This window comes from Chelonoidis abingdonii, chromosome 5, assembly GCF_003597395.2.
Source record: "Chelonoidis abingdonii isolate Lonesome George chromosome 5, CheloAbing_2.0, whole genome shotgun sequence".
Taxonomy (NCBI): domain Eukaryota; kingdom Metazoa; phylum Chordata; order Testudines; family Testudinidae; genus Chelonoidis; species Chelonoidis abingdonii.
Genome location: NC_133773.1, coordinates 54734736 through 54759304, shown reverse-complemented (window position 1 = coordinate 54759304; position 24569 = coordinate 54734736). Strand labels below are relative to the sequence as shown.

Genomic DNA, 24569 nt, shown 5'->3' with positions numbered 1-24569 from the left:
GAAATGACTTTCAGCAGATCATAACCTTTCCCCTGATACCTTACAAGGCATGCTTTATGTGTAATATCACAGTTATATACAGATGAGGAGGAATGTGGGGGGTTACAGGATGCTCCCCCAAGGTACAAAATGTCGCACATGCCTCTACAGCTGTTATGGCAGTGATCTAACAATAAGACTATCTTTTTTTTTTTTTTTTTTAAGAAAAGAGAAACATTGTTTGAAAGGAACACCAGAATTACAATACCATGCCCAGAAGTTGGACCAATAGAAGATGTGACCTCACCCACCTTGTCACTCTAGTATCTTGGGACTGACACGGCTACAATACCACTGCTTAATACCATGCCCACAAATATTTAGTAGTGGCAAATGCACTTTGCAGATGCGAAGTGAACATTTTTTCTCTGGAGGGGAAAGGTCCCTCAGAACAAGTCATTGGGAACAACTGTAACTTTGAATTAAGAGTGTGGAGTTGCATCATTCTGTATATATTTGTGGCAGTGTTTCATGTGGACATTGAGTTTTTAAAGGTGCTCTATGAAGTGTACAGTTGTGCTTTGTTAGGCATTACATCTCTTAAAACACTGGGACATGTAATTGTTTAAAATCATATTTAGCTCTTACACCTGCCAGGACATTTGGAGCCCTATTCTGCCACAGGATGTGTGTAACTCCCGTATAAATGAGTGGGAATTACTGATATCCTGTGGTGAGAAAAGAAGCCTTGTAAGCCAGAATTTTAGAATTTGGTATCTAAGCTTACTCTTCTAAATAAGAGTGGCCTGGTTTCATTGTGTGCTAGGTGTCTTCCCCTCCCTTCAACTTCATGTAAAAATGTGGGTGCTTAGCACTTCTGAAAACTAGGCCACTTTTGTGTACTTAAATATGGATGTAGGTGCCTACCTCTAGACCCCCAGGTATTAAATTTTTGACCTTAGAGGCTAGGGCGTGATTCTGCACCATTTAAGTCAAAGGGAATTTTAATGTTTGTTTCAATGGGAGTGGGATCAGACCCATAGAGAACATATCAATTCTGAATGGAAATCCATGTCGCAGTCCCAATCCCCAGTCCCAGAAATTGTATGTTTGAATTTTAATGGTTACAGATGGACATTGTAGTCCATAATGCTGCTATTTTGCCATCAATTTATCTGTCATAGTAGGTTTTTATATAGCTATGATGTATCTGCACAGATTTAAGAAGTATGAAAGCCCAGAACAAAATCTTGTTCTTCTGTGGAGTACAGAAAAGCATTCAAAAAGGTGCTTTTGTATATATAAAAATATAATATAAATATAAAAATCAGTGGAGATGAACGTTGTCTCTACAGAAGTACAAATTTTTTTCTGAGAGGTGTAGATACGTTTAATTTTCTTAAAGATTGCATATTAAAAACATTTTGGCCCTGGTTATTAGAGATGAGTGTACACTGTGGAGTGTGAGGTTTGGTAATCAATATCAACTATTTTCTGGGTTCAAGTCTGCAACATTTTCTCTTTTATTTTAATCTGTAGTGGGATTTTTCGTTTCAGATTGGGGGAAAGGGTGGCCTGCCCTTAAGGGCAGTTGTCTAGTGGCCAGCCCACCCTGCCATTTGACATGGTCCTTTAAGGATTTTGGAAGGCCAAGTAAAGATATACAAGGACCTATGAAGCAATTGGGATAGAGAGGAAGTGGTCCCAAGAAGAAGTGGTGGTTGGAATAAAGGTAGACTCTGTTTCTTTAAAAGCCTGGGATCTGGAGCCTGGCAGAGTGTGCAACACAAGGCTCCTTTCTTCCCCAACCAGTTGGGAGATGAACTGGGAGAAAGAGGCCAGCATAAAGGATGCATTTTCCCTCAGAACAGGAGAAGGCTGGCCTGCTGAAGCCTCCAAACTGGAAGGTTAATTGGCAAGGATGTTCAGATGAAGGGAGCTGGCAGAAGTCTTGCAGCTGACTATTCCAAGGCAAAAGGCCTGAGACACAAACCCCCAGCTCCAGGAAAAGGGCTGATGGAGAACTGATCGGAGGACGGACATACGACTTCTCTGAAGGTGATAGACAGAGAACATCTTGTGATAGAACTCTGCTGCTTCAGAGGAGGACTGGGAACAATGCTCAAGGAAGCACCTTCATAGCTGTCTAAGGAGAAGCTGTGAGGAATCATAGCTGCACATGGGGATAGCACTGAAGACCTGATGAAAACATTGACAAACAGGATACAGGTAGGACATCTCAAAAGTGGCGGAGGGATCAAAGGAACACTCTTTATCTGCCATAAGGTCCCTGGACTGTAACCCAAAGGAGAGGATAGTCCTGGGTTTCCTTATCTCTTCCCCAGACCAAGAGGGTATGCATGGATTTTGAGGAAAAAATTCCATGTTCCAGATAGATATTGGGAGATGGGCTTGAAGGCAATTAAATTCAGAGTTTCCTATTTTTGAACTTTCTTTCCCTCTTGGAGGAGGAATGGATTGAGTAGTGACCTTGCAGGAGGTGTAGGCCAGAAAAAACAACAGATTGCTGTGGAACCAGAACAGCTAATGGGGATGCTAAACTGAAAAGAAAAATCCTGAAACATTGCACCTGAGCACTTGGAGGTGCTCTGGAGCTGAGAGGCTTGTCTACAGGTGGTTTGTAGTTTTACATTGCAGTCGTTCTCTCTACTTGTCTTGTCCTTATGGTGAAAGCACTATAATGAATATTAAAGGAGTTCTTTGGTGAGGCTGATACCAACAATATCTGTTTCTCTCTGGCACTGTTGTTCACAGGCTAGCTTCCAGGTATCACCAATCTGGGTTACATTAAATTGAATCCCAGCTGGAAGTTACTGCTGCTGTGGAAAATGCTGCTAACTACACTACACATAGACTGCTCCTTTTTTCACCTAAGGAGTGAAAAAAAGATTAATTTATACGTTTGAGTCAAATTTCAGTGCCATTGTATGTGAGTGGGTTTGAAATTGGGCAAAATGAATTTCATCCCTATTTTTCAGATTTAAGAGTCAGGATGTACATTGGGAAAATTGATGAATCATGGACTCAAGATTTTTAAAGCTAGAAGGGAACATTAGATCAAGTAGTCTGCCCTCCTGTGCTTTTTGCCCTGTACTGAACTCAGTAACTTGTGTTAGGCTAAAGCCTATCTTCCAGAAAGATGACCAGTTTTGATTTGAAGGGGCCACGAGATGGAGAATCCATCTCTTTCCTTGGTAGTATGTACTGGTGATTTTTCACCCTCACTTTTTTTGTTTTAAAAGTGCCTTATTTCTAATTTGAATTGGTCTGGCTTCAGCTTCCAACCATTGGTTCTTGTTATGCCTTTATCTGCTAGATGAAAAAAGGCCTTTAGAACCTGGCATTTTCTTCCCATAAAAATACTGTACACTGTAATCTGTTTTCTTGTGGATAGGCTAAACAGACTGAGTGCTCTGTCCCTCACTGAAAGGCTTGTGTCCAGCTCTCAGATGACTTTGTGGCTCTTCTACTGCACCATCTCCAGTTTTTCAACATCCTTTCTAAAATGGGTGCCTGCTCTGTATGCAGTATTCCAGTATTGGTCTCACCAGTGTCATCTACAAAGGCAAAATCTGGAAATTGTATTAGCCCTTCTTGGCACACCATGAGCTCTCAATGCAATGCTGAGTTTTTGGTTCATTATGATCACTTAAATACTTTGGTCATTACTTTTCAGGATATAGACTCCCATTCTGTAGATATGGCCTTCATTCTTTCTTCCTATATGTATAATTTTTAGGGCTGTCAATTAATCGCAATTAACTCGTGATTAACTCAATTAATTGTGATTAATTGCAGTTTTAACTGAACTGTTTAACAATAGAATACCAATTGAAATTTATTAAATATTTTGGATATTTTTCTACATTTCCATAAATATCGTATTCTGTGTTGTAATTGAAATAAAAGTATATTATTTTTATTACAAATATTTACACGGTAAAAATGATAAAAGAAATAGTATTTTTCAGTTCACCTCAGACAAGTACTGTAGTGCAATCTTTGTCATGAAAGTCCAATTTACAAATGTAGATTTTTTTTTTTGTTACATAACTGCACTCAAAAATAGAACAATATAAAACTTTAGAGTCTACAAGTCCACCCAGTCCTACTTCTTGTTTGGCCAATCGCTAAGACAAACAAGTGTATTACATTTACACAAGATAATGCTGCCTTGTTCTTATTTAGTGTCACCAGAAAGTGAGAGCGGATATTTGCATGGCATTTTTGTAGCTGGCATTGCAAAGTATTTACGTGCCAGATACGCTAACCATTCATATGCCCCTTCACGCTTTGGCCACCAATCCAGAGGACATGCTTCCATGCTAAATGATGCTCATTAAAAAATAATGTGTTAATTAAATTTGTGACTGAACTCCTTGGGGAGAAATTGTATGTCCCCTGCTCTGTTTTACCCATTTCTGCCATATATTTCATGTTATATAGCAGTCTCAGATGATGACCCAGCACATGTTGTTCATTTTAAGAACACTTTCACTGCAGATTTGACAAAACACAAAGAAGGTACCAATGTGAGATTTCTAAAGATAGCTACAGCACTCGACCCAAGGTTTAAGAATCTGAAGTGCCTTCCAAAATCTGAGAGGGACGAGTGTGTGAGCATGCTTTCAGAAGTCTTAAAAGAGAACACTCTGATGCGGAAGCTACAGAACCCAAACCACCAAAAAAGAAAATCAGCCTTCTGCTGGTGGCATCTGACTCAGATAATGAAAATGAACATGCAACAGTCCTCGCTGCTTTGGATTGTTATCAAGTAGAACCAATCATCAACATGAACACATATCCCCGTAATGGTGGTTGAAGGGACATATGACTCTTTTTAGCACATCTGGCACATAAATATCTTGCGATGCTGGCTACAACAGTGCCATAAGAACAACTGTTTGAACTTTCAGGTGACATTGTAAACAAGAACCCAGCAGCATTATCTCCAGCAAAAGTAAACAAACTTGTATGTCTGAGCAATTGGCTGAACAAGTAGTAAGACTGACTGGACTTGCAGGGTCTAAAATTTTACATTGTTTTATTTTTGAATGCATTTTTTAATACAATTCTACATTTGTAAGTTCAACTTTCATGATAGAGATTGCACTGCAAAACTTAAGATGAATTGAAGAAAATTTTTTTTACAAATACTTGTAAAAAAATAAATATAAAGTGAGCACTGTAGACTTTGTATGCTGTGTTGTAATTGAAATCAATATATTTGAAAATGTAGAAAACATCCAAAAATATTTAAATAAATGGTATTTTATTGTTGGTTGTTTAATCTGTTTAATTTAATTCTATTATTGTTTAGTCTATTAATCTGTTTAATTGCGCGAGAGCCTTAATAATTTTGCATTTAGTTGTATTTCATTTTATTTGAATGGACCCAGTTTCCCAAGAGATCTAGATCATTCTATATGACTGCCCTGTCTTCCTCATTATTTACTGCTTTGCCAATCTGTCTGTCATCTGCAAATTTTATCTGCAGTAGTTTAGCATTTTTATATATGATGCAGCTTCTGTTGTATGCCTCTTTCCAGGGAACATAACTAGATATTTCTGGGAGATTATAGGAAGTGAATGTAAGAACTAACATCTTTTTCAGTTTCTTAAGTGATTAGTAAATGAGAGTGCACACAAAACAATTGCCTTGTGCGCTCTGCTCTGGCCTATGCTGTAGTAGCAAAACGAAGGGCCAATGTTGTCAGACAAACAAATCGATATAAACTGGCCATCAATAAGTTTAGGCCTGAAATATGACGAAGGTTTCTAACCATCAGAGGAGTGAAGTTCTGGAACAGCCTCCCAAAGGGAGTAGTGGGGGCAAAAAAACCTAACTGACTTCAAGACTGAGCTTGATAAGTTTATGGACGAGATAGTATGATGGGCTACATGCCATTGTAGCCCATCTGTGATTGCTAGTAGCAATATCCACAATGTCCAGAGATGGAATAGTGGATGAGGAGAGCTCTGAGGCACTATGGTGAGCTCTTATTATTATTTTATTATTTTTGGCCTTCCTCTACATCATGGGGCATGGGTCATTTGCTGATTTATACTAGGAGTAAATGGTGGAGTCTGTAACTTGAAGTCTAAATAATGATTCAGTAGCTCAGCCAGAGGTTAAGGGTCTGTTACAGGAATGGGTGGTCAAGGTTCTGTGGCCTGCAATGCGCAGTCGGTCAGACTGGATGATCATGATGGTCCCTTCTGGTGTTAGTCTATGAATCTGAGTCTAGGTGAATGTGGCCTAGAGATTAGAGCATGGGACAGGTCAGGAGACCAAAGTTCTGCTTGTTGCTGTGCTATTAATTTACTATGTGACTTCGTGCAAGTCATTTCTTCTCTCTGAGGGGATGATAATATTTACCCCCCTCATTACAGCTGCTGTAGATGAGCAAAGTGTTATGGTTGTAAAGAATAGCACAAGCTTTCTATGGGATCAGAACTTCCAGAACAAATCAAATACAGAGAAGTTGTGTCTATGACGCTAATCCTACTTGCTCAGCTCAGTAGTGTATAGTTAGAAGACCAGGAGAGAGTGGGCTAAGCAGACATGGTATCAACAGATAATTTTAACTGCATTTTATTTCCTCCTACCAGGCATTGTTTTAACTTGTAAATCAGGTTTGTTTAGTTATGCTGTCTAGAAGCAGACAGGATTAAATTAGCCCCACAACTGAACCAATCGGTCTGATGTATAGAAGGACCAGAAAAATAACTTAGTTTGAAAAAATCCATGAAAAATTATCCAGGAATCAAACTCCCTCATTTAAAAAAAAAAATAAATAAATCTTCAAAGTATTGTACATATCTCTTTTTTAAAGTGCTTTGTCCTCAATTGTATCTCTAGCTTCTGTGACTTGGTGTGTTTCTCCATCATTAAAACTGAACATGTTTTACTGAATTTCATCCTTAGGGTAAAGTCACTAAAGATGATGTGAGAAGTGTGGGGTGGATGTGGTTTGTGCCGAATATTTCTTCTTTATGCTGTATTAAAAAGACCTGAAAGCTTTTTTCCCCCCCTCTAAGGCAGGAGCAGACAAACTTTTTGTCCTGAGGGCTGCATCGGTTTTGTAAATTGTATGGAGGGCCAGTTAGGGGAGAGGTTCATGGCCTGGCCCCCACCTCCTATCTGCCCCCACCCCTGGACTCCTGCCCCATCCAAACCTCCTGTTCCCTGACAGCCCCTCTGGGACCCCTGCCCCATCCACACACCCCTGGCCCATCACTGCCCCCAGACCCCCACTGCCCCATCCAACCACTCCTCCTTCCTGACTGCCCCCCCCCCGGACTCCTGCACCCATTCAGCCGCCTGTTTTCCCCCTCACCACCATCCGCACCCCTGTCCAGCACCCCAAACTCCCCTGCTTGGAGCACCAGTGGCTGGCGGTGCTTCAGCCACACCACCCGGCTGGAGCCAGGCCATGCCAATACCACGCAGCACAGAGCACTGGGTCAGGCTGAGCTCTGCAGTTGTGCTGCCTCAGGAGCTCACAGCCCCGCCACCCAGAGCATTGCACCAGTGGCGGAGCGAGCTGAGGCTGCGGGGGAGGGATGACAGCAGGGGAGGGGCCAAGGATTAGCCTCCGGGGCCAGGAGCTCGGGGGTTGGGTAAGACGGTCCTGCAGGCTGGATGTGGCCCGCAGGCCATAGTTTGCCCACCCCTGCTCTAAGGCCTTTCTATGTCAAAAGTTGATCTTTAAATCTGTGTGTTTAACCTTATGCAAACCCTTATGTAGACTGTCTTAAATTGATTTGAACCTGGTTTATATTGATGATAGGAAAAAGAGCGAGGAGCACTTGTGGCACCTTAGAGACTAACAAATTTATTTGAGCATAAGCTTTTGTGGGCTAAAATCCACTTCATCGGATGCGTGCAGTGGAAAATGCAGTAGGAAGATACATATATGACATGAAAAAATGGATGTGGCCATACTTACTATAACAAGAGTAATCAGTTAAGGTGGTCTATTATCAGCAGGAGATAAAAAAACAAAAACTTTTTGTAGTGATAATCAGGATGGCCCATTTCCAACAGTTGACAAGAAGGTGTGAGTAACAATAGGGGAAAATTAGCGTGGGGAAATAGTTTGTACTTTGTGTAATGACCCATCCCCTCCCAGTTTTTATTCAAACCTAATTTAATGGTGTCAGGTTTGAAATTAATTCCAAGTCTGCAGTTTCTCATTGGAGTCTGTTTTTGGAGTCTGTTTTTGAAGGGTTTTTTTTGTTGGACTATTGCGATTTTGAGGTCTGTAATCGAGTGACCAGAGAGGTTGAAGTGTTCTCCAACTGGTTTTTGAATGTTATAATTCTTGGTGTCTGATTTGTGTCCATTTATTCTTCTGTGTAGAGACTGTCCGGTTTTGCCAATAATAATAGGGGAGTTGCATTGGTTTAACTAAATCAATTCTAAAAACTAAGTTTAGTTAAACTTGTGCATATTTTAATATAGGCAAGGCCTAACATTTTTCTTTCCCTTTTTTTTTTTTTTTAAATTAGAAATGCAATTCTTGTCTGCTCTTGGGGATTCTATGGACAACCATAGAACTAGCAGGCTAATGATGGCAGTGATGCCAATGAAATAAAACTTGATCTACTGAGAGGGACAGTGAATTTTATTCAGAATGTACAAGGCACTTTTACTCTTGGCTTCCATATGAGGAACAGATCCTTTTTTTTGTTAACACCTATTTAGTTAAAATTGGGAGAAAAGCTCTCTGTTTAAGCTGTGGCACTTTTCTATCCTTATTTGAAAGGGGAGAAGTTACCGTTATCCACATCTGAGTAACCAAGGACTCTTACGGGAAAGGCAAGACTAATATTTCTAAGGTAAAATCAATCAGGAATAAATTTTTTTTTTGGTTGCTTGTTCTTTTCAAGAATCCACAATAAACTCAAAGCTTTTAGGCTTTTCTAACATAAAAGCCAAATAACACAACTGCTCACCCTACTAGCTGGGTTGTGGCTTTGGTGGGAGCAAGCAGTGGAGAGATTCAACTGGGAGCAACTGTGGCAGTGTTTCTCTGTGCCCCTTTTCTTTTCCTCTCTCCCACTCGCTTTGCCTACAGCATGTGGGGGCTGCTCCTTCTCTCTTTCCCCTGGTGCTGGGGGCTCCTGGTTGGTGGTAGGGGAGCATGAAGTTAGTTGATATAGTTTGCTGCCTGGTGATGTAAACATTGTTAGTAACTTGTTTCAGTCCTGCCCTTCTCATTCTTAACCTAGTTGCTGGATCTCGAGTGATGCTGGAACTAGTCAGATCTCCAGTTCTGAGGTCTGGAAGGGATTTTTCCCACATGGTAAAACTGGCAAACTGCTGTGTGGGAACTTTTACCTTCCATTCAGCATCCAGGAGGTCTGGGTTTGGTTGTGGGGCAGGGGGGAGAGGTTAAATGACAGTTCCTGCAACTTTGGCAGGTTACAGTGCAGCTGGTGAGTTGGACAGAACTCGACTGATCTCCCTATAATCCAGTGGGTTGTCTGGGCATTTGGTCCTGGGCACAGCATTGCATGATTAGAAGTTGCATTTCCATGTGTGGTACAGCTTCTAGCTCCCCATATCTTTTATTTACCTTCCCTCCAGTGTGGAAGAGGGGAGCAGTTGAGGACTCTGGCTTCCAGTCAGGGACTTTTGCATGCCTGCAGCAGGGGCATGGCCTTCACACTCCCCCTCAGATTTATAGTCCACTGGAGCTAATGGTGCCACTGCCAGCTGAGATCCTCACAGGAACATCCCTGCCACATAGTTTGGGGTGGTTACACCAGTTAGATAATAGTTTTAAATACTGCCTCTACGTTTATCAATACTAGTGTGTCGGTTTCTCATTATTTCCATGTTCACATCAGTGCATATAACCTTTTAGAGTTTTGTACAAGTAATCTGACTTCAATGGTTTATAGTAATTAGAAATCTGGACATTTTAATTTCTTGATAGCTTTGTGGAAAAAAATTTAACTGGTTAACAACAAATAAAGATTAAAGTCATATTTCTGCATATGGATACTAAAACTGTAATAAAGAATAAACACTCCTGAGGAAAGGAGGCACAAAGGCAGGTGGGGAATAGTGGTACTCTTCTGAACTTGGTCCACAACCAAAGCTCCATCCACATGCTGCCATAATCAGAATTCCCTCAAAAGTACTTAGTGCAGTCTCATGGCATCAGTTTACATTCTGATCACACTTTGAAAAATGTCTTTGTGACCACAATGACTAGAGACTCATGTTTTAAATGAACGCTTACATATTAGAGCACAAGATGGCCACCACTAGGAAAAAGGGCCAGCTAGGCAAGCCACCACGCATTGATTCAATCCAGCTTCTGATTGAAAAAGTGTGTAACGTTATAACCAGCTTGTTAGGAAGCTTGGGAATAACTTTTACTTAAATTGCTCACTTACAATTGTTATATAATAGCATTGGCAAATATTTATCATCTGGGAATGCCCAAAGTCCCATTTGGAATTGTTAGACCCCTGGGTTCTTGAATTTGGGCTTGATTTTGTGTGGTGCTGCTGAGCCTTCAATTCTTATCAAAATCAGTGGGAGTGAAGGATGCTCAGAAACTTACAGGAGAGAGCTCTGTCTTCTTCTGCTGTTTTAGAAGTTAGAAATGTCATTATGTCTGTTTTCCTCTGCCTGATGTCTGACTTTGCATATTTGTCTTTTTCTTTTGTTTTCCTGTTTGTTAGTATAAGTTTTTATATAAGATCTCTTTATAAACAGCTCACTCTAGCTATAGATTTCTTTCAATATTTATTCACAGTTCCTGTTTGTTTTTAACCTTCCTATTTTGAATGATTACGGTGCTCAATCTTTTGAATTCTACTCAGGTAGGAAGCATCTCTGAGAGAGAAAGAGAAGCAGAAATTAATTATAAATGTTCCAGGATTGTGGCAGTGAACCTGTTTGTTGCATGGCTGTCTAAGTAGTGGATGGCTTGAAATGAAGATCAGAATCTACTAGCAACCGCAGTGTGTTTCAGCCAGTCTAAATGAGTTCTCTGATTTGTTAATGGCTTCCTGACTGTTGGATCACTTTTGTTCTTTTACATAGGAAATACCTTCTAGCTCTCACAAAAGTTCCCGTGTCCTTAGTATGCAATCTTCATTAGTATTTTTGGATGTTTGTCAGTTTTCATAACCTCAAGCTTTTAAACTTTCTGGATTGCATACAGCATGGCCTTATATGTACGGATTCTGGTTTTGGTGGTGGCTGTGTTTTGTTTTGTTTTCTGAAGCGGTAGACTCTCTTATCTGGCTCTCTGTATAGAAGAGGCTATACTGTTCTGTTAGCTTGGTTAGTAGACCTTAGGGTATGTCTACAGTAGCTAACTAATTTACATTGCTCAGGGATGTGACCAAAACACTCCTCTGAGTGACATAAGTTACACCAACAGAAGCGCTGGTAGGGACAGTACAGTAACTCCTCACTTAACATCCTCCTGCTTAATGTTGTTTTGAAGTTATGTCACTGCTCCATCAGGGAACATATTCGTTTAAAGTTGTACAATGCTCCCTTATAACATCATTTGGCTGACTTTACAAGGGAGCATTGCACAATTTCCTCTTCTCCGCCTCCCCCCTCCCTCTCTCCCAGCACTTCCCCCGCTGCCAAACAGCTGTTTGGCAGCATTTAGGACTTTCTTTGAAGGGGAATGAGGGCCAGCAAGCAACCCCAAACTGTCTGGGTTGGATCTGGCAGGATCAGGTGTTGGGTTTCTTCATTGCTGATGAGGCACAGCTTGTTTCTGTCCACTGCTCATATGGTTTTGGGTAAGAGTAAGAACAGAACTTGAATAACTTCCCCATCATCCGCTTGCACAAGTGAAAAATGCCTGCACTGTCACCCAAAACCACACCCCCACATCCACACATTTTACTACATTGGTAATTGTTCAGTCTGTCAGAAATGATCTCTGGCCCAGTCCATTCTTGTCCCTCACCAAAATCAACTGAATAAATCACTTCCTTCTCGACTCAGTTCTTCCTAGCAATTTTTGCCCCATCACAATCAACTCTGTTCTCTGGCACGCTGCCATCTCCTTTTGGGGGGCAGAGCGTCACTGCTGCTGGTAGCCTCCTGAGCACCTCAGTTCCTCTGGGATGACCCGCTGCTTCTCACTTCTTCTGCCATTCTTAAAGGAGCAGTGACTCCACCTCCATTCTATGAAAATAGCAGAAGCTCTAGCCACTCTTCTCTCTCACTCTCGCCTCCCATCCTGTTAGAGGAGCAGCAGTGCTTGCTCCTTGCCTCCATCTCCGCACTTGAGAATGCATACCTCTGCCTCCTGGTCGGGGTCATTCCATACCCGAGACCTCCTGCCCCACATGTTTTGCTGCTTATGTGGACCTGCATGGAGTCCAAGATGTGCCTTGGAATCAGATATTCCTAGCTGTGCCATTCTTCTTCTCTGTGTGGCCTTGGGCAAGTCACTCAACCCCTATGCTTTAGTTTTCCTGTTTGCAAAATGAGGATAAAAATATTTTATCTAGTATAGCAGTGCTGTGTGTTTTTACTGTACTATCAAGTGAAGATGTAAAGTTAAATTTCCCTCAGCCTCAGCATAGCTACACTGAAGTCAATGGAGTTGTTTCTGCTTAGACTAGGGCTGGTTATGACCTGTCATGTTGAATAGATATATTTTAATAATAAATGATACATTATTCTTTTAGCAATTTTGTGTTTTACTATTAAGTTGAGCATGCTATGGTTGTAAAGCCCCTGTAAAGGGTGCTATAAATGGCAAGATCAAACTGTATAGATTACAATCTGAAGAGTTTTCTCAAAGTTTAACTTGAGTCTCAGAATTTAAGCTGGGAGTAGAATAGAAAAAGAATTTATAGTGGCAGTAAATTGTTCCATTAAAGGTATGTATAGATTACAAAACAAAGGAGAGTTCTAGAATGATCATCAGGGTACATTACTAGCACTTGTAATAAAAATACTTCACTGGCTATGATAGCAACTATAGAAAGACTTTAATGGTGTCTGATGGAACCTTTAACTCCTAGATGTTTACAGCATCTTTTGTGGCATTTGTAATCAGATAAAAATAAATAACAGAATTACAGTTCATTGGTATGGTCAGTGTGTTTTCCACAAAGAACTTCAATCCTTCAGTTAGTTCAACTAAATCCAGGAAAAATGTACTACTTCCACTGGAGACTGGTTTTGTTTTGTTGTTTTGCCACAGTTTATTCGGGCCTTTGGCAAAACTGACATTGATTAAAGCAACACAAGCAGAAATGTCTTTGTCCTTCTAAACAGTGGCTTAGACTGTGCCTCATTGAAAAGATCACAGCCAGCACATCTTGTCTCTGTCTAATCATAACACTGAAAGAAATCTAATTAGCCAACAATGGGTCCACTGGAGGCTTTTATTGTTCATTTAATGACCAAGTAGAAAAATGTCATTTCAGTTGCTTATTATTGTAGCCGGTCATTAAATGACCAGTAAAGAAGAGCTCCATTGATATGAATTATCCTATTAAACACTTATGCTACTGGAGTGAAAAGTGGTTCATGGCAAAAGGATCGAAACCTGTGACAAATTAATAAAGTAAGTAATAGATTTTCCCCCTTAAAGGACTAACTTCCTAAGAATGTGTCACCTAACCGTGCACTAGCTCCTGCATTTTCAGGAGAGAGCACGGGAAGAGGGGCCAGGCACCAAGGAGACAGAAACTGAAAGGAGGGTCAAAGAGAAATGAGGGAGAGAGCACAAGTGAAGGGATTTTTCTTTTGTTTTTTTTAAAATACAAAAAATTTTAAATGGGGAAGTCCTCCATCACTGAAAGGCAAAGACTGTGAAATGAAATAGAAAAAAGTTCTGTTCTCATAACATTAGTTGCTGTATCTATACCACAGATTTTAGTCAGTGCAAGTTGTCCTCATTCAGCCACCGAAGTGGGTACATTACTCAAGCATGTGTATGTTTGACTGCTTGTGTCAATGCTGTGCATACTCATTCAGTGTGCTTGTGTTGATGCAACGTGCAGTGCACCATGGGCAGGTATCACCGTGTGCCAAGTGCCCTGTCCAGCAAAATACCTTTTTGGAAACTTTTGCTGTGGGATAGGAGATCTCTGGGAGCTAGGAGTCAAGTTCCCAGCATGCAGCCTTCTCCATCCTGTAATATTATCCATATCCCAAACTTTTCATACATTATTTTTTTAAATCCCACAAACCCATATGGCACTTTTTGGTGTCCACCTTCTCTGAGAGAATCATGAAGCCTGCAGAGCTCTGTACTAACCTCATGAACATTGCCAATATAGGATACACTGTTCTCCTTTATTGGCAGACTCTCAGGAAGTACAACAGTGAGAGACATGACGACTATTTCAAGGACCATTTGCTAAGGGACATAGTGAAAAACTATTCAAACTTGTTCGTGGTATTCACAGAGCAGCTCCAGACATAGGGCCGCTTCTGCTCCTGAGAAATGAGTACTGACTGCTGGGATTGCATTATAAAGTGGTGACAGGAGAACATTTGGATGCAAAAGGCCACATCCTGGATCTGTGTGCCAGGCTTGTCCCAGTCCAGCACAGGGACACCAGAACCAGAGCTGCATTGCCATTTGCTTCTCCACTGTCAGTCACACTCTGGAAGGTTGTAACAGGCTACCAGTCCATGGGAAATCATTTTGGAGTTGGAAGATCAACAATGGAGGCCATTGTCATCCAGAGCCATTAATCACCTCTCGCTATGCAGGATTGTGACTCTCAACAAAGTGCAGGGTATACTGGATGGATCTGCAGCAATGGGGTTCCCAAAGTGTGGTGAGGCAATAGATGACATATGTATATATCCTTATTTTGGCATCAGCCCACCTTGCTACAGAGTACATCAACAGAAAAGGCTACTTTTCTATAGTTATTTAAGCATTAGTGAGTCATCAGGGATGCTTCATTGACATCAGTGTGGGCTGATCAGGGAGGATGAATGATGCTTGAATCTTTAAGAACACAAGACTTCAGAAAGCTGCAAGCCAGGACTTCCCAGCTGATTCTATGGGTGATATTGAAATAACCATAGTGATTCTGGGGAACCCAGCCTACGCCCTGCTCCCCTAGCTGATGAAGCCATACACGGGCCACTTTGACAGCACCAAGGAAAGATTCAGCTACCAGCACAGCAGATGCAGAATGACAGCTGAATGTTCTTTTGATAGATTGAAGGGATGCTAGTAGTGGTTACTCGCTAAACTGGATCCCAGTGTGAAAAATATCCCAATGGTTATAGCTGCCTGTTGTGTGTGGCATAATATCTGTGAGGTAAGGAAGGAAAACCTGCCACTAGGATGGAGGTCAGAGGGGGAGCGACTGTGCTGACTTTGAACAGACAGACACAATTCCATTACAATACCCGAACATGGAGCTATGTAGTTGAGGGAGACTTTGAAAGAGAACTCTAGCAGTCAGCCATAGTATTGTTCTGTGCTGGACTGTGCTCTGGACCCAGAGCTTTGGGTGCTGCAAAGAATTGTGTAGTGCTTGCAGGATGTTTATAAATACGACTGGGTATTTTTCTGAATATATGGATTATGTGGTGCTTGCTGTACACTTTCAAGTACTGTGTGCTTTGAGTACCACAATGCGTTCTGAAATATATTGTGAACTAATAACAATAATTGTATTTTCCAAAAGTAGAAATTTGAGGGGGAAAAACAGTGCAGAAAAACAATTGCCTGCAGTTCTCTGCAAATGTTATACAAATTTTTAACATATAAATTAACAGAGTGGAACTTTAAAATTGGAAAGGCAGCACAGTTCTGTCCATTTCAGTGCACAACATAGCCTGTTGTGGCTACACATACAGCAGGCATGGTTCTCACAGGTCAGTGTGTGTGATGCTGTGGTTTTCCTTGCTGTTTCCCAGTGTGGAATGGTAGGGGTAAGGATGCAGCCCATGATACCACATGGTATGTTGGGGGATATAAGGAGCTAAGTTCCCTAAAAGTTGTGTGGCCATGCAGCAGCCTATTTAGGGCTGTGCAGGCACTCAAGGAACTTGCCCATGCACCTGCCATGGCCGAGAGAGGGACACCCCTCCCCTGGCTCCCACCTAGCCTGGCCCCCAACCTGCCACGGCCAGGGCATCTCTCCCCTGTCCCCAACTCTGCTGCAACATGGCCTGGGCCAGCCCCAAGCATGGCCGGAGTGGCCCGGATCCAGCCACAGATGGGTTGCCCAGACCTACTGGGGCAGTGCAGCTGGAGCAGCCCTGACCCAGGTGAGGCCGAGGCGACATGACCCAGAACTGTTGGTGCTTGGGGAGGGGCGCCTATCCTGCAGCCCCAACCCCAGAGCTGCTGCAGTGTGTAGAGGTGCTTCTCCCCCGTCAGCTCAGGTGCTGCTGCTGCAGGGAAAGAGAGCTGGGTCGTATGCCTTTGGGACCCTCCTGCACCCCAAATCCCTCATCCCTGGCCTCAACCCAGAGCCCTCACCCCCTGCACCCCAAACCTCTGCCCCAGCCCTGAGCGCCACATCCCTGGGCCCAGACAGAGTCCTGACACCCCTGCACCCCAACTCCGCCCAAGCCCTGAACCCCCTCCCACACTCCAACCCCCTCGGCCCCACCCCATGAATTTTGTTAGTGACACATCACCTCCATATTGGTGCACATACCAAAATTCATTCCACACATGGGTGGGGAAAACTAGCGGGAACACAGGTAGGGAGCAGTGACTAGAGAGTTCTCCAAGGACTGCTGAGGGTGGAGAGTCTGGGTTTCCTGGATCTAGGTCAACCAGGGTGTGGAGCATTTCAGTTACTGCCTGAGAAGCCCCATTATGTCCTGATGCATTTCTCTCCCCTTGTTCTGCTGGGACTCCTCGTCCTTGCTCCTGTCCTCTTTCCTTTTCCGTGCTATCAGTCGTATTGGCCCTCCAAGCCTTTTGTTTGCAGCTGGATTCAGCACTGCCTTGCAGGATCTTGGTGAGCATGTCTTCCCTACCCTTCTTTCTTTCTTCTCATCAGAGTCAGGCATTCTGCTAGTGGGGAGAGGGTACCCATTTAGGCTACCAAGTCAAATGTTGCTGATAAAAAGAGACAGAGGTACCACTGGATTCACAATCACAATGGAAAAGGAAAGAGATGTTTCAAAACTCCTTCCCTTTTTCCATATGAGTATAGGGTAGGGTGAGGTGATTTTGATCCTTATTCATGGGTACAAGTATAGGGCAGTAGTACTGAATATTGGCACTGTTTCCACAAGCTGTGGTGGGTTTAGCTGATATCTCACTCCTGAGGGTAACATAGGCACAGAGGACACAGCTGCTACTACTATCTCAACGCTGCCAGACCCAAATGCCAGTAGCTTGTTGTCTGCAATGGTGTCAGCCAAACTCACTGCAGAGTACCGTGCAATAATGTCCCACGGCAAAGGAGGAAATAAGGCAGCCATCTCTCGAAACCTTTGGGCGAGGGTTGCAGAGTATTTCCATGGAGGTTTTTCATCCATATCTCTCAGGAGGATAAAAGGGACTAGAGTGACCAGACAGCAACTGTGAAAAATCAGGACTGGGGCTGGGGGTAATAGGAGCCTATATAAGAAAAAGACTCCAAAATCAGGACTGTCCCTGTAAAATTGGGACATCTTGTCACCCTAAAAGGGACAACCCTATGTACATAAACTGCTTCTCATGGCCCTTCTACCTAACCCAACAAGGGAATAAAAATCAGATGCCAGGTCAACCTCTGTTTGTTGGATCTCTACCTCATTTTGTATGAGTAAAACAAGCAAAAGTCGATTTCTGTGGTGTATTAATTGGGAATGGGCAAGGCACCCTTACAACTTAAACATTGTAAGGAAAACTGCATGCATATGCTTACTTGATGTCCCTTCCCCTTCATTGGAGTCATCCATGCTCAGCTGGCAAGGCTGGTTACACTGTGGCAAAATGTTGAACAGGTCGTGGCTCGTGACATGGCTGAAGCCACCCTCCATATCTCCCACCTCTTCCCTCACACTGTTCATAGCAGGGATCTCTCTCTTGGGCTCCTTCAATTGGTTCATGGTGGCCTTTGTGGTGCTTGTGAGGTCTCTGCCAATTATGGTATGGCGCATGTTGTAAACGCAGCAGATTGACAGGGCAACCTCTTGCAGTTCCTTTGCTTTCACACAGCACTCCTGCTGATCCCAGTCTGTACCCGTTTGCCTGCATCCCCATCCAATATGTTTATAGATGTCCACATTTCTGTGTCTGGTCCATAGCTGTACTTGCACAGCCTCTTCTCCCCACAGGCCCAGGAAATCCAGTACTTCCCATCTACTCCAGGGAGATGTAGATCTAGCACAGGGGTGGGCAAACTATGACGTGGCCTGCAGGACCATCCTGCCCAGCCCCCGAGCTCTTGGCTCGGGAGGCTTGCTCCCGGCCTCTCCCCTGCAGCCTCAGCTTTGTTTGCTCTGCCATCAGTGGCAGGGCTGTGAGCTCCTGGGGCAGCGCAGCTGCAGAGCCCGACCTGACCTAGTGCTCTGAGCTGCATGGTGGTGGCAGCGGCAGTGGCTGTAGCGTCACCGGTGCACTAAGCGGGCAGGGAGCAGGAGGGATTGGATAGAGGGCAAGGGAGTTCGGGGTGGTGGTTGGGAGCAGGGTATAGATGGTGGTTGGGGAGGGAAATGGGGGTTTGAGTGGGGGCGGGGGTCCTGTGGGCAGTAAGGAAGGAGGGAGGTTGGATGGGGCAGGGGTCCTGGGGGGACGGTCAGGAAGAGGGGGGGTTGGATGGGGTGGTGAGGGTCCGGGGGGTGGTCAGGAGACAGGGAGCAGGGATGTGTGGATGGGGCAGGGATCCCAGAGGGGCTGTCAGGGAACAAGGGAGGTTGGATGAGGCAGGAGTCCTGGAGGGCGGGGGGCAGATAGGAGGCGAGGGCCAGGCCACAACCCCGTTCTGTAACCGGCCCTCCATATAATTCATGAAACCCGATGCAGCCCTCCTGGTGGTTGTGTTTTTCCCCTCCACCGGCAGGACTCCCCTCCCCGCCATGTGTCCCAATATTTTCTTCATCCCATCTGGTCACCCTAGCCCCTGCCTGAGGGTGGGAGCTGCTGACTGTTTGCCGCACAGCCAAGCTAATTCCCCAACACTCCTGACCAAAGTAGCGAGGCAGTGTGGCTCCCCGCAGCCCCAGAGGGGGATGAGCCCCAGCCAAACTCCTTTCCTCCATCTTTCAAGAAAAACCCATAACATAATATTGTAAAGCCACCTTACAGGGAACAGTCTATAAGGCTCTGTCAGTTATGCTCTCCACTCCCATTCTTCCTCTGCCCTTACCCCAAGACCAGAGAGTGAGGAGCCTGAGTCTGCTCCAGCTCCTACTGCTTCTGATTTCTTTCCTACACAGAAAGGAGTTCCTGCTCCTTTTTTCATATTGCACTGACTCCTGCAAGTTTCTCTGCCTATGATCCGATCTCATCTTTCATCTGCCCATAGGGAAATTCAACTTTCAGTTGCGCTGTTGAGTACTTTGATAGGTATTGTGTGTCTAAGGCCTCAGGTTAATTAGGCACCCCTGTTGCACCTCCCAGACTCATTATCTATGAAATGTAATGTTTCATGGCTGGTATAAGTAAAATCTAAAAGGAGTTGTTATATCGGTTCTTGTCTGGAATGACAGAAGCTCATAGAGTTCAATGTTTTGTAAACTTCTTGAACTATTTGGGCTTTCAGAACTAGGTTGAGTTCACGCAGCTGTGATTTAAATCCATGTTTATTTTTCTAGGATGTTAAAAGTCAGGGGTTATCTGCTGTTTTTATAATTTCCTAGTTTAGTGCAAACATTTTGTTAAGCAGTATGAACATAGTTGAACTTTTAATGGGTTGTCATAATGAGTTTGTACTTCTCATTGCACTTGTGGAAATTATTGTGAAGAAGCAGGTTATAAGTAGTTAAGCCTGATATTAAAATGCATATATGCAAATCAGATGGCAATTTCCAATATAATGTTAATAGGAAAGAAACAGAACAACATGGTTATAAAGAGAGCACCTTTTTTGAACCAAAGGATTATGATGATAGCTTCATCCTTTATGAACAGTAAACTAAGGAATACCAGGGGAAAGATGCCAAGTAATTTTTATTGTTAGTTACTGACTTTCTTGCTGGGTCAGAGACTGTGTTAAAGATTCTATCATGTAATAAAATGTAATATTTTATTTTAAAAAACTATAATTTTGTCTTTAAAATACTGTAAAAATGATAAAGCCTACTGTAAAACCCAGTCTCACAAATGTACACGCCAGCAGCAGCTGTTGAGAGAGAGCCCAGAATCAGCAAGATATTAAGTCGCTGTGTACAGAACTGGCTCCACTAAACATGCGGGAAATGGAACCATTGAGCTGGCTCAAACCACCTATGTTGTCCATATGGTACTTCTAGGGGATACTTGCAGATTCTACTCCATTTCTGCAGTAATAATGGGAATGACAATAAGAACCTGCTGAGGTTTGCTTTACCATTTCAAATACTAACTTTGGTATGGAAAATTAAACTATTTAATCCAGGAGTAAAAAAATGATTTGTTACAGTTTCTTGCACCTTTATCTGAAGGATCTACAGCTGGCTACTGGCAGGGACAGGATACTGGTCTTGATAGATCATTAATCTGAGTCATAAGGGCAGCTCCTAAGTCCTAAATACTGTTCAAGGTTTGGTTACCAGCAACTTAAAAATTTGAAGAGAAAGTATTTTACCACATGTAGTGTCTGTGTTTGATTAGGAGAAACCTTCATTTGCATAATAGGAAGATTTTATAGAGGATTTCCTAAATCTACTGAATTTTGTTCAAATAATTCATTTGTCCTTTAACTAAACTTGGGCAATTGACAGCCTAAAGAATTAATTTTTTTTCTGTACTGTGTCAAACATCACATTTTTTTTTAATGCTCACCCAAAAATTGACAGAGCATTAAAGATGCAGCCTTCTGTTACCCTACCAGACTACTAACTAGGGGAATAAAATATTTTCAATAACACCTCTAAAGCTCCCAGAACAAAATCCACAAATAATGCCATTTGTTTGACAGCCAGCAACATGGTCAAGGTGGCAAATTTACATAAATCCTTTTGTCTAAAGTTTTCTATGCTTATTCACTTCCCAAAGACAGTGCAAAATCTATTCAGCCATTTTTGAATTTGAGGAGCTAAACCCCTCACTTTCCCAGTACTATATAATTAATACCATATCTTCCCCCCCCACCACCACCACCACCCTTTTCTTCTCTTCACTGCAAATGCACACAAATTACCCAACAATGAGTGGACATTGAAACTTGCAATTTGGTGTGTACCTGAGGAGTAAGTTCATGGCCAGATTTGGAAAAATTGTTTGGATAGTAATAAAGTTATGCTGCCTGCCCTTAAGGCTGCATTAACTTTTTTCTAGCTAATTTCCATGAGGAAGAGAACCTTTCCCCATCCTAAGCCCTGTGCCCACCCCACTCACTCTTCCCCTGGCTTTCTTCCTCCTCCTCAACTCTCTCCTCTCTTCCACACAGACCCAGGATGGGATGAAGAGCATCTCCATAAGGAGGATGTGCTGCAGAGGCTTTGAGTGCACTTTCCAAATAGCAAAGAGAAGCTCTGCATGACCCCTTCTCCTGCAGATTGGGATGGAGAAGAAAGAGTATTTTCACTATTTTGGGCCAAATTCATGTTTGGTTAACTCTGCTGAATGAATGAAGTCACTTCCACTTGGTGTATTAACATTAATGAAGATGTACCAGGGATGTATTTGGCCCATTGACTAGAAAAGACTGTCTTTGGAGGCTAAGCCAGAACACATCTTTTCGGTATTGCCACTATCCAATCATAATGCCCAGTTCCATTGATTACCCACTGACACAATGTGATTGGCACTCCTGTGTAATCCTAAAGTGAAGTCTGATTTGAAACAGAAAAGTTGCTGAAAGGTTGACCACACATCACACAATTCACTCAACCCAAACGCATTTGATTAGATAAGTGTGTTTCAGCCAGGACCGGCGCTAGGGGTTTTAGCACCCTAGGTGCACAGCAATTTCGCCGTCCCGCAGCTCCAGTGGAGCTGCCGCAGTCATGCCTGCGGAGGATCCGCAGGTCCGTGGCTCCAGTGGAGCTACCACAGTTGTGCCTGCGGGAGGTCCACCGGAGCCACAGGAGCAGCCGACCATCTGCAGGCATGACTGCGGCAGCTCCACCAGAGCCACCTGCCACCCCCTCCTGCAAAATGCCGCCCACCAATAATCCTGGTGCCCTAGGTGATTGTCTAGGCCGCCTAAATGGAAGCACCGGCCCTGGTTTCAGCAAATTAAAGTGATTTAAACCAACTCAAAGCTCTACAAGTTCTACCTTACTTGTTTTATGATTGATACACAGAGGGGAGCATTGACATGTTAAATGTTTCCTAAGGGGCCCCCCTCAAAAAAAAAAAAAAAAAAATCCATTCATTGCAGCCTGCAATCATTTTGATTCATGATTCACTATGATTCACCCTGACAACTGCTTAAAAATTCATGGCAAACTCTGCATTGATGTTGGACAGAAATAGAAAAAAAATACATAGGTAATAAACTGCCACTAGGGCATTGCCATATTTTTAACAACTGCAGTGAGAGTTGTCTTTTTACATTTAATGCACATGCATATGCTTAAGAGAAACATCTTTGTATATTGTCTGAGATGCTTTTAAACATAATGGTTAAACTACACTGGAACATATCAATAGAGTACCTACATTAATTAGCTGTGACTCTTCTCTTTTCCTTTGCTTTGAATGAGTTTCCCACAGCCTGGGCCTCACCATGTGTAATTTGATATGAAACTAAAGGAAAACAAATATTTTACTAAGCAGAGAAGGGGGGAATGTGAACATAAAGCTCTTGTTATTTCTCTTTACTTTGCAATATGATATTTGAGAATAAAAATCCAGGTATAGCGATCCAGTCAGTTGAACAATAATCCTTACTGTGCCTTTGAGCTCTGATCAGTAACTCGGAGGAATTTTAAACAAATCTTGAATGTGAAGCCAGGCCATCAGGTTATTTGTCTCAGAAAGCTCTATATGCTCTTGTTTTGCTACAGCTGTCTTCTGACTTTCTATTTTTACACAGGGTAGGTGTGTTCAGTATATTTTTCCTGCAGTGTATTTATGTAGCATCTTTGCTGTTTTTTCTTATTGTTTCTCCCCCTCCCCCTCCTATCTAACAGGTGTAGAAGATGTTGTAGCAATAATGATTCCTGAGCCTAAAGGAAAAGAGATAGTGAGTCTGCTGGAGAGGAATGTTACTGTGATGATGTATATAACAATTGGAACACGCAACTTGCAGAAATACGTCAGCCGTACCTCAGTGGTGTTTGTCTCCATCTCCTTCATCGTGTTAATGATCATCTCCCTGGCATGGCTGGTCTTCTATTATATCCAGAGATTCCGATATGCAAATGCCAGAGACAGAAACCAGGTGAGGAACATGTGAATAGGCTTTGGGGTTTGTCCTGCATTGCTTTAAATGGCCATTTATCCTCCTAAAAGCATCACTGTGTGATTTAAAGTTCAAATAAAATTTTTCTCTTGGGGGAAAAACTAATACGAGGTAGCAAAGGACAAAAAGGGAAATGTGTTGTGGTAAAGGTGCCAACATCTTTGGGAAATCAAAAGACTTCCAGAAGGGTAGACAATACTCAAGGAAGAGAAACCTATATAAATATGTTCTTTGCATAGACAGTAGGGTAGGAAACAAGATGTTACAACTGATGTTAAATAATGAAAAGAGAATTAAATATTTGTGTACAATTGGCATTTACTTACACATGGTACAAGAAATAATCAGAAAGATAATACCATATCTAAGGGGAAAGATTCCCTTTGTACATTTATCTAAGTGACCTAGAAATGCATATAAATGAATTTAAGCCCTAGTCAAAGGTGACTGCAGAACGGTAAGTTTGTGCACAGAAAAGGGTGTGCTATAACTGAAGAGGAGGAAAAGAATGAAAAAGTGTTTTAATTTTAAAATATTTTATTCACAAATACTAAAACCTCTCCATAAGGGTCTTTGCATAAAGACATCTATTCCCCTCTCAGGCCGTTGACACTGACTGCTGAACACGTAAATGAAGTAATGTTGGTTATTAGTAAATCATTGTTTGCAGGTATGGTATTGAAATGAATGGGATTCCATGGGTAATTACTTGATTGCATGCACAGTTACAGTACCCACATGCATAAACTAGGAACATATTCACTAGTATGCCCAAACTTCTAAAAACAGACATGTTATGCCTGTATTGAACCCGTGGTCTTTGGTATGCTGTTTAAATTCCAGCGGAGATAATTACATTCTTACTGCCCAAAATTCCATACTGTATTTTCAGTGGAGAATTTATTCTTTACATTTCTAAGTAGCAGCTGCTCTCCATCCCACAAACCTATCAGTTTTGAACTATAACACAGATTTTCATTTCAATAAACACTTTTCAAGGGTGTTGTGGGGTTGCTATGCCCAAAGTAAAAATTCAGTTTACGAATTTGAGCCACCAAAACTGTCACCATTCTTGGAAACCAAGCATT

General features: G+C 42.5%; 1 protein-coding gene across 1 annotated transcript in view; it reads left to right on the top strand.

Moving 5' to 3' along the window:
- RNF150 (ring finger protein 150) overlaps nt 1-24569 on the top strand; it is a 214447-nt gene that overhangs the window by 117132 nt on the left and 72746 nt on the right. The window contains exon 2 of the mRNA XM_032805294.2: nt 23210-23460. Within this exon, the coding sequence (XP_032661185.1) occupies nt 23210-23460 (251 nt within the window). The remainder of the gene's footprint in view (nt 1-23209; nt 23461-24569) is intronic.